General features: G+C 43.0%; 1 protein-coding gene across 2 annotated transcripts; it reads left to right on the forward strand.

Moving 5' to 3' along the window:
* The first annotated feature begins 759 nt into the window (after positions 1-759).
* LOC142892951 (desmoglein-2.1-like) lies at positions 760-10,630 on the forward strand. Of its 2 annotated transcripts, XM_076034380.1 has the most exons (15): positions 761-912; positions 3,984-4,070; positions 4,419-4,577; positions 4,733-4,874; positions 5,045-5,199; positions 5,296-5,430; positions 5,524-5,709; positions 5,934-6,009; positions 6,088-6,304; positions 6,389-6,531; positions 6,650-6,871; positions 7,038-7,280; positions 7,538-7,668; positions 7,806-8,108; positions 8,228-10,630. In XM_076034380.1, exons 1-15 carry the CDS (start codon positions 859-861, stop codon positions 9,407-9,409), a joined length of 3,435 nt encoding a protein of 1,144 aa, XP_075890495.1. In that variant the 5' UTR covers positions 761-858; the 3' UTR covers positions 9,410-10,630. The 2 variants fall into 2 exon arrangements, with proteins under 2 accessions (XP_075889644.1, XP_075890495.1); XM_076033529.1 differs by having other exon boundaries at positions 760-912; positions 5,934-6,304.
* Positions 10,631-10,651: the final 21 nt, after the last annotated feature.

The following is a 10,651-nucleotide window of genomic DNA, read 5'->3' on the forward strand; positions in this document are numbered from 1 at the left end:
AAAATGTGACAAGTTAAACATCCACGCAAAGTTAGAGGAAAAACCAGGTAACAGTCATCACTGCAGAGTCAAAGAAAAACTGAAGAGCATTGTCAACCAGCCACAGTGATGTGTAAGATGATGATGATGATGAAGGAATCCTTGTTGATACCAACTTGATTTATAGAAGGAAGTTTATTGTGAAAGAAGTCAGGCATCAGGCACCGTCCACCTGAGGGAGGTCTCGTGGCCAATGTAGACAACTCCAAACATTAACTTCCAGCACCACAATTTTATGCACAAACACACGTGACTGTCCTGGAAATAATGTGGTCGTCCACACTACAGGGCATGCATGGGAGCTGTTGAACATATCATATAAGGTATAGGGCGCGGAGGAACCTCTGCCTTTAAGTTTATATTCCTGTTTCCCCCGGCGAGAGATAACCCCTTTACAGACTGCATGATTAACTGCATGTTCGTTCGGTTTTCATACACAATGGCTTATGACGTATTGTACAAAGTACTTTAGACACTACAACACGAAAAGCAGACACAACTGTTATGATAAACAACTGTAAAATAAATTATAATCTGAAATTCGGAATCCAAAGGAACACAAGATCCAGGAAACATAGGAATCAAACATTGTGATGCTGAAGCTGCCTGAAGGGGCGGAATTGTCTCATATGAATGTTTCCATTACGTCCAGAGAGGAGGTGTGCGTCTGGCAGAGCACACCTCCCCTTTGAAAAGCCTCCTCCTGCTTCCCTCTGCCCTCACTCTGGAAACTAACAGTGCAGACTTCCACACTGGCCTCTTCTTTGTCTCTCTCGCTGATTCCTGCCTCGGATCTTTTTTCCTCCCTCTTGCACAGCCATGATCCGGCCGTCGGCGCCAACGGCGGCACTGGCACTGGCGGTGCTGCTTCAGGTGAGTGAAGGGGCATGTGACCAGACTACTTCTGCTGTGTACACTGACCTTTCTGTGCTGAGCTGTTTTTTTTTTTAAACTTGTCTAGTTGCCGGTTGGTTTTTTTTGAACAGGAGGCTTTTGTGAAACTTGGAGACTTGTTTTTCCAACACAGCATTTCTGGGTGAACCCCTTGTTGTTTGTTTTAGAGCTTAATCGGCTGGTGCGATCACTTTAATACCTTTGTTGCCATAATAACGTTAGTTCCAGTTTTCTCAGTCAGTTCTTTGCGTGCCTGTTCGTGTTGACGCTCACCTTGCTGCCATGGTAACCGGGATGGGCCAAAGCATTGAATCTCATTCTGTAAACACTTAGAAGAGACTTCAGTTTGAAGGGTCAGAGAGACAGGATTCTCACTTTTAAAGAAGGAGTGTAAAGGATATAGGATCTTTTATTGTCACGATGAGAAAATAAACAATTCAATTTTGCAGAAAAAAGAAAATGAAACATTAAAAAACTGTTGGTCCTTAATGGACCTTTTGTTGTTAATAGAATACATTAAAAACTTTTTTACATTTTACATACATTACAAGATCATTAATTTAGAGATTATTGAGGAATACTCAAAAAAAAAAACTAACATAACCTCAGCGAGTCTCTGCATGGAAGCAATGCTGCTACTTCTGAAAACAAGAAGTGAACTGTTTGTTTTAAATTACTCATGATATTATTTTGTAAAATAATGCCTTGATGGAAATGACCATACATGGTTCCTTGCCCCAGTAAAGCGTGAGCCTAAAAGACACAAACGCAATTGTGATGTGAACCGGACTAAAACGGGAACTAGCTTGAATGCTATAGGCTGAACTGGAGCCGTTTTCCTTCCTGTATTTTCCCTGATATTAGCTGTTTCTTACTGATACCATGAACTCATCACATCGCTGAGGTCAGCAGACGAGTAACAACATGGCGCTGACGCATATAGATAGAACATTAAGTTCCACTTTTTGCCAAGTTCTGAAATAACCTTTTGGTGATCTTTTTCTGGTCAATCCTTACATGAAAATTCAAGAACTGGAAGTTCAAAGGGACCCTGTCTCTGAGTCTCTCTCAGGTTGGGGCACAGTGAGCGCCCCTTGACCTACACATTTTTTTTAAGTAAAAAAAAAAAAAGTTAAATGCCCAATATTATGCCCATCATTGTTATTTTGGGTTTTTAGGTCAATTTTAGACAGCAGGGTGGAATGTGTCTCATTTAGAGTACAGAGTGATCTCAGCAGCAGGTTCACAGAAAACCACCCAGAGGTGTTCTGGACGTGGCTAGCAGGGAAGCCTGAAGGCTGGAACCTCACCCTACAGGATGGCCAGGGTTGATGTTACACATTAGATTAGATTCGATTAGATTCGATTAGATTAGATAAAACTTTATTGATCCCGAAAGAAATTCAGGTGGTCGGCTGCATACATTCATTCCAACAGTAAAAAACAGACAGCGAAAAGAAATAGAAACAGACACAAACCTATGATAAATTAAAAAACCTATAATAAATAAAAGCATGAAGTGCTTAGTGCATGTTACTTGTAGTGCTGAGGTGCTTGATAAAAAAGCACCTAGCAACCCACATCCTCCTCCCGTCCCCCTTCCCTCCTGCCAGAGGAGTTGTACAGCCTGTTTTCCCAGGGACATCTCTGTTTCTGTTAGTGTCCCTTCAATTTGACTGAAGGAAGGTGGTTGAAGGGAGCTGCTGAGACAGTCGGAGGATGTGGTGAGACTAAGGAAGACCAGAAGAAAAAAAAAAAATGCACAGCCGCCCTTGTGTAGAGAAGCTGCAGGAAATAAAAATGGTTTCCCTGTATGTTGCTGCCGAGCTCACAGCAGAATTAGCTTGAATGTTATCCCTGGACCACCCATCAGTCCACCTGACAAGACAAATCAGAACTAGTTGGAGTCATGGAAAACACTGCTGTCAACGTAACCAAACTGATTAGAGATTTTATTTTTATTTTTATTTTAGCATTTAATAAATAAAATGATCGAGTCGCTTAGTTTTCCAAGTGCCGTTTTTTTTTCTTTGTCTATATATTTTATTTTCCGAAAGATCTGATACCAGCAGTCTTCACATCAGATTTCAATAAGGTGCCTGCAGAAAGACTTTGCCTCCCAGACTTGTTTGGCAACAAATCTGAAGACCACACCCTGCCACTCATCAATGTCCTCCGATACACTGACAAGCCTGCACATTTCTTTCTAAGAAGAAGAAGAAGAGAGAGAGAGTACTTTGGTGGATTACCACCTGAGGAAAGGAGTGGCAGGATGGGCGTGTCCCACTTAGGTCCTCACCCAGTTTCAACTAACAGTGCCATTGAACATTCAGATCTCATATCCAACAGCAGTGGAACCAGTTTCTGACTAATTAAAATGTTTCCAACTGGTGTGGCAAAGGTGTGGCAACTTGTCCCAGTCCCCCGAGGCTGAAGAAAACCCTGGTGCACCACCTGCTGTTCGCATTATGAAATGCTAAATAAAATTGCAAAGACTACACACCTACTTTCATTCTATCTGTGGTTTAGCGTAAGAAATCTGCTTCAAAAAATATTAATAATGTTAGTAAAGTAGTGAGGTACAGTCAGTTCTAATAATTTTCATGGAGGTTCAACGACGAAAGGCGGCCAACAGCTATAATATGGAATATTAGTTCTTTTCATCTCAATACTTAAAAAAACATATTCTTGTTCATCTCTTGAGAATTCTCAATCATCACAATAAAAAAGGTTTATGTTCTTTCTTCTTTTTTCATTCTTTTAATTATATCCAAATACTGAAAAATATTCCAAAATAAAAAAAACAAAAAATTAAATCGATTTTTTTCTTTCTTTGTGTAGAGCCTTTCTGTGGAATTCACTATAAACTATATTCGGTTGAGGCATATTTTTTTCATCAAATGCAAAAAGAAATCATCTGACTTGTAGAATTGCACCTTTTACATTGAAAATTAAAAAGCTGCCACTGGCCTCAAACATTACATTTTAGACACACGGGACTGTACACATTCTCTCCAACATAATTCATGACCTAATGTTTCGTCTTACAGGCTGCTGCTGTGTTGAATGCAGTGTGGATCCCACCAAGGAAGCCACTAAAAGAAAACTATGACTATACAGGGGAGACTGTTGGTCGGGTAACGTGTTTTCCTTAATTCAAAAATTTCAGTGCAGATGAAAGATTTTGAAGCAAGAACAAACAAGGACATTTAACTGGAATTTTAACAGTGACACGACGGTTGTTTGTGACTGTGTGACTGAGGCTTCCGTGTTTCACAAAACACAAGATGTTTGCCTGTCATGGAGCAAACTGGGGATTTAACTTTATCTTTCACAGTGCCCAAACTCTGTGTGGTGTTGGCTGAGTTGTTTAAAACTGTTTTAAATAAACGTTGCTCAGTGTTTGATTTGAAAAGTGTTTGAAGGTGTTGAATTTAACTTTCTTCATTGTCTCATTTTCACATAAAATCTTCTTTTCTATTTAGATCTATTCAGATTTCGATGATGGCACTGGTAATATTGTCTACTCCCTCGCTGGAAAAGGCGCAAACGAGTACCCTTTCAACGTTTTTCAAGTCGACCCTGAGACTGGATTTATTCGTGTGAGCAAACTACTTGACCGGGAGGAGATTGCTTTCTACAACGTAAGTTATATGTACTGTCAAAGTAATGTTAATTATATAACATTTGAATTTTACTGCCTCGGAAATTGAGTTTCATATTGTCAGAACCTGCTAATGTTGCACTGAGGCAGCAAGGCAGAAAAAGTAAAATAGGTTCTGCGTTCTTTCTGTTTCAGCTGTCTGGTGTAGCTCGTTTCAAAGACGGAACTGTGGCAGAGGATAATGTGCCAGTGCCATTTCAAATAGTAGACGAGAATGACAACATTCCAGTGTTTGCAGAAATAAAGCCTGGCGTCGTTACCGAGCTCAGTGCTAAAGGTGAGTGAATTTTCCAGTAGCACCTAAAACTCTTCCCTCGTCTGGTGTCATTCACTGCTCTGAATGTGATGCAAGCTGTGGATATAATATTAGGATATAATTTGGCCAATAAACCCCGTAAGCCTCTGCAAAGAGCATGTTAATGTGTCATACATTTAACTGTTCTGCAGGGACTTCTGTATTAAAAATAACTGCCACTGACGCTGATGAACCAGGGAACCCAAACTCTCAGATTGCCTACAGCATCGTCAATCAGGATCCAGCCGACACGTTCTTCATTAAAAGCGATGGGACCATCTGTGTCAGAACTCCTCCGGACAGAGAGGTATGGACCGCCATCGCACTTATCTGTCATTTTATACAATCTAGGGCAAGGTCAGAGATTTTCTTGCCAGCACAGTGATTTATCTTCTCCTTCCAGGCAGCAGATAAGTACACCCTGACAGTGAAAGCTCAAGACCTGAATGGCGCAGTAGGTGGGAACGCCGCAACATCAACAGTCACCATTAGTGTCACGGACGTGAATGACAACCTCCCCACACTTGAAAAGGAGCAGGTAGAGATCCCTCTAAATTTCTTTAGGGAGAAAATTGTTTTTTGTATGCGGTCTGTCAGTGTGTTTATCAAATCTGTCTTTTTGACACCGCAGTATGAAGGCAGCATTGTCGAGAACACACAGGGCATGGAGGTGATGAGATTCAAAGCATCTGACTTAGACCTGAAAAACACGGCAAACTGGGAAGCTATATATCACATTTCCAAAGGAAACGAGGCCGGGTACTTCAGCATCAAAACAGACCCGGTCACCAACGAGGGGATCCTTATGCTGGACAAGGTAAAAAAAAAAAAAAAAAGACGACAGTACAAGCAACCACTGCAGCAGCAGCAGCAGCAGCAGCAGCAGGAGAGCTAGTGGAACTTTAATGGGCAAAATGGACAAATACAATGCGACATATCCATTATCAAACAGAGCAATTTAGTTTCTTGTTTAAGTAAACAATTAATCTATTTAGAGTGCGTGATGTCAAAAGTCAACTTTTTTTTTTTGCCATTTTACAGGCTGTGAACTACGAGGATATGAAGGCCCTGGACTTAGGGATAGTTGTAAGAAACAAAGCTGAAGCATATGGAGGAGGTGGAGGTGGAGGAGGAGGAGGGGGTGGAGGTGGTGGAGGAGGAGGAGGAGGAGGAGGTGGAGGAGGTGGAGGAGCAGTAGGAGGAGGAGGAGGAGGAGCATGGTGGCTTACAGGAAACTATAAAACCTACCCTGTGAAAGTCAATGTCCAGAATCAGCCTGAGGGGGCAGCATTTGACCCCAAGGTCAAAGCCATCCCCATCTCAGAAGGAGGCACTTCCTTTAACATAAACGATGTCATTGCTCACTACCCAGCAATCGACGGCGACACTGGCAAGCCAGCAGAGAACGTTAGGTCAGTTTTTTAACTACATTGGAACCTCTGTGGCTGAAACAACCTTATTTGCTTTTTATTCTTGACAAGTGTTCTGTGCTGTAGGTACGTCAAGGGCTATGACCCAGGAAACTGGCTGATCATTGACCCAAAGACAGGTGACATCAAACTGAACAAGATGCCGGACCGAGAATCAAAGTTCTTGGTCAACGGGACGTACCATGCCAAAGTTTTGGCAATTAGTGAAGGTAGACTTATCTCATCATCTCAGTCTTTTGATGTAAAAATAACCAACTTAACTGACTCACAGAGGTCCCATGGTAACTGATGTCTGTTCCTCTCCCTTTTCCTGTTTGTCCAACACAGACACGCCTTCACAAACAGCCACTGGAACCATCGCTATTCAGGTGGAAGACTTCAACGACCACTGTCCCACCCTGACCACTGAATTACAGACCATGTGCATTCCATTTGACTCTGTGACGGTGGCAGCTAAGGACGAGGACTTGTACCCAAACGGACCACCATTTGACTTTAGCATCATCCCCAAAGGAACTGAAGGCAAATGGAAGGTGGAGCACCTCAACGGTGAGGAGAAAATTGGATTTATTTATTAACTCAAACCTTAAGCTCAATCGCAAACACATTTATGTGAACCTGAAAAAGCTGACAATAATAAATGATGACAAGTTTCTCCACTTATGAAATAGGAATGGTAGTTTGCATTTTTTACACCTTTTGATTTGCTTGGCAGACACTGCAGCCATTCTGAGGGCACAGGAGACACTGTGGCCAGGTCAGTTTGAGGTGGAAGTGCTTGTGAAGGATGAGCAGGGAAAAGCCTGTCCAGAGCCACAGAAGGTTAAAGTCCAAGTTTGCACCTGTGAGGATGGAGTGATTTGTGGCAAACGAGGGGCAAACGGGCAGCCAACGAAAAGTTCAGAGTTGGGACCTGCTGGTATTGGTCTCCTGTGCCTGGGTCTGCTGCTCTTACTGCGTAAGTATACAAAGTTACTCACTCTGGTCAGGAGGTTTATAGTTGAATGTGTTCAAGACCCATGAAAAAAATTTTGGAGTGTCAAGTCAAATCAGACAAAAGTAGTTATAGCAAATCCAAAACTACTCCTACTTTGAGAAAATGTTCCCATCCTCTGGTGTTCAGCATTAAAATTACATGACGCCGCAGGTGGAAAAATGTATTCTGGGTCTTGACCAGTTCTGATGCTGTGGTTGAGCCGTGTGTTTGTCTTACAGTTGTTCCACTGTTGCTGCTCTTCTGTCTGTGCGGGAGTGCTGCTGGGTTGCCGGGAGGCTTCACCGAGATGCCTTTCGATACCAAATCCCACCTCATTAACTACCGCACTGAAGGCCAGGGGGAGAACACGGTATTGTGCCTTCTTAGAAATATGTGGCTCGTAGTGCCTGCTAAGAACCAAAACGTGGCAACGCCTTACACTTGACAACTGAGCAAGAAATAATAACAAGACTTTGCTTTATAACTTGGACACTTGTCTTGCAACAGGCGGTCCCTCTAATAAACATGACGGCAGTCGACGGGGTCAAGATCGGCACAGCTGGTGCAAAAATGGCATCACTGCCAGTGTTTGACGGACAGAAGTCAGTAGTTTCCATGGATGGAATGAACGGCGGCATGTTCCAAGAGGGGTTTTCCAGTGGCCACAGAGGGGAGGCCTGGGGTGTGATGAGCCAACCCAGTGGCAGCGGATTTTATTCAGAGTTCCACGGCAGAGAATCAGTAGCAGAAGGAGACATGTTCAATGGCATGGCTCTGTCAGACCACTTCCTGGGACAGTACTACAATCAGGTGATGACCAATTTGTATTTCTAGTCTTAAATGAAAAAATTTAATAATTCAGCCGTGAAGCACATATTTTACCACAAGGATAACCTGACAAATGTTTTTATTCTTCTTCTACGGAACAGAAGGTTAGCAGAGGACAAGATGTTCTGGCAGAAAAAGACTCTCTGCTGGTTTATGACTATGAGGGTCAGGGCTCTCCTGCTGGCTCAGTGGGTTCCTGTAGCCTCCTGGAGTCTGACAATGACCTGCAGTTCCTGGACAACCTCGGGCCAAAATTTAAGACCCTGGCTGAAGTTTGCAGTGGAAAGAGGATTCAAACTGAGATTGAACCTGCTCTCCCCAGTGTCTCCATCAACACCCACAGCTCAGTATCCGCTGCAGTGACCAGTCCACTGGTGCCACCTACAGTCCTGCCACAGCCAAGAGTCCAGACTCTGGTCACAGAGACATCGGAGACCCGTCAGAGTGTAAAAGACAGCAGAACCGCAATAAGCCAGGAGATGGCCAGCGTTAACAGTGGTACAGTAAATCGGAGCCAGATGCTGTTCCTCCAACAGCAGCAGCAGCCCGTCTTCATGGCCACTACTCCTATGGTGCAACCAGTGCACTATGTAGTCCAACCACCGGTACAGAACACCGTGCTACTGGCTGAGGCTCCTACCACCAACCTGCAAAATATGATCCTGGTCAACAGTGCACAGGCTGCACCCACCCATAGTATGGTTCTCCAGGGACAACCACTTTTGTCCAGTGGACAAGTCCAGGGCCCAGGCATGATGGTAGTTGGAACAAGTGGGGTCCAGGGAGTAAATTCAAACCTGATCCCAGCTGGCAACCTTTCTGGCTCCCAAGCTATGATGGTGGTGGAAAGGAAGGTCCCTGCAGGCTCTGTGAAAGTCCTGAAAGGAGGCCAAACCTGTCTAGTCCAAGGTGGAACTCTACAGCCAGGAGGACTTCCAAGATCTCAGGAAGTCATTGTTGTGGGAGGACCAGTGAGCAGTGGAGGGCAGCTGGTCCAGGTGGCAGAAGGAGGTTCTCAGAAAGTTCTCCACAGCGTAGGGAGCATCCCTGCAGGCTCCCAGAGTGCCATGGTGACAACATCCAGCTCTGCAGTCAGCAGCAGAGGGCAGCTGATCCAAGTGGCAGGAGGAGGCTCTCCAAGAGTCATCCACAGCGTGCGGGGCATCCCCTTAGTTTCCCAGAGTGGCATGGTGACATCATCCAGGTCTACAGTCAGCAGTGGCGCACCAACTCTCCAAAAGCTGGTGGCGCAGGAAGGAATGGAGCCTCGAGAGATTCTGTGACCGAATGGTTGCAATATCAACGATAGGCAGTGACCTCAAGCAATGCACCCACAACTTCTTCCAGACTTCCAGTCCACTACATTTTGGAGATTAAAAACAGAAACTAAAAACTGAGAACTATGCTTGAGAATATAATGACCTGCTGCAGATATAAAGTCTCAGGTTAAATAGCAAGCTAGGCCAATAAGTAATATTGTCCTGGCTGATATAATATAATAAGTAATATAATGATTCATGACAACATACATTTACTTTTGTTTTGTTTTTTATCCATTTAAGCCATTGTGATAAATCTGTTCTGTCTTTCAATCTGCTTGAACCCAAGCATTGTTGACAATAGTATTTGAGATTTTATCATGTATACATTTTGCCCAAAGGACAATGATATTTTATTTAGATGACGGGACTTTTGCCATTAGTCTATATTCAGGGAAAAAAAAGTATTGTGATTGTGTTTTCACCGTGTTATTAAAGGAAGAAAATATGAATGCACATGATTTATAGTGACAGCCAAATTCAGACCACACGTATATGTGCAGACTGTCGCCCCTTGGCACCAGGATTCGGGTTAACTTTGATTGCCATCTCTGACAGGCTGTAACTGTACATGGTTATGTTACTTATATTTGTTTTTCATTTTGGCTGTGTAGCTCTCAATAACCGCACTGATAATTCTGCATTTTTGTTGTCAGAGGCATGAAATGAACTGTTAATATCAAATTGTTCGACGCACTTTCAGCAGTTTTCTGTTTGCATTGTCCACTAGAGCAGATAAAACAGCTGTCTTTGTATATGTATGTATGTGTCATTAGCTGCGTTTCCATTACCTATAGAATTGCGCAAAAACCTAAATATCGCAATTAAAAAAACTGGTAATGGAAACACCTAAACTTCGAAAAACCTCTCAAATATCGCTAAAATGTTTTTATGCTCTCATGAGGTGGTTTTTCAGACGTATCGATATAGAGGTATATCGCAAAATGTTCATGGAAACACTTTTCTTTCTTTTTTTTCGCATTTACGCGTCACCAGACGTGACTTACAGGGTTAAGTGACCAGTTCACTTCAAGTGAAACTGGAAGTTTTACATCTGGAGTGTTTTTTACAAGTAATCACAGAGAAAAATAGAACAACCATTCTTGACAGCAAATAAACATAAACAAAAAAAGCAAAGGTAATTCTCGTAAAATCTCATCCCGCAAGATTTTACGAGAATTACGGCTTATGCACTTCACACCATTA

This window comes from Nelusetta ayraudi, unplaced genomic scaffold (genome assembly GCF_046127955.1).
Source record: "Nelusetta ayraudi isolate G7.1 ecotype Tasmania unplaced genomic scaffold, CSIRO-AGI_Nayr_v1 ptg000001l, whole genome shotgun sequence".
Taxonomy (NCBI): Eukaryota; Metazoa; Chordata; class Actinopteri; order Tetraodontiformes; family Monacanthidae; genus Nelusetta; species Nelusetta ayraudi.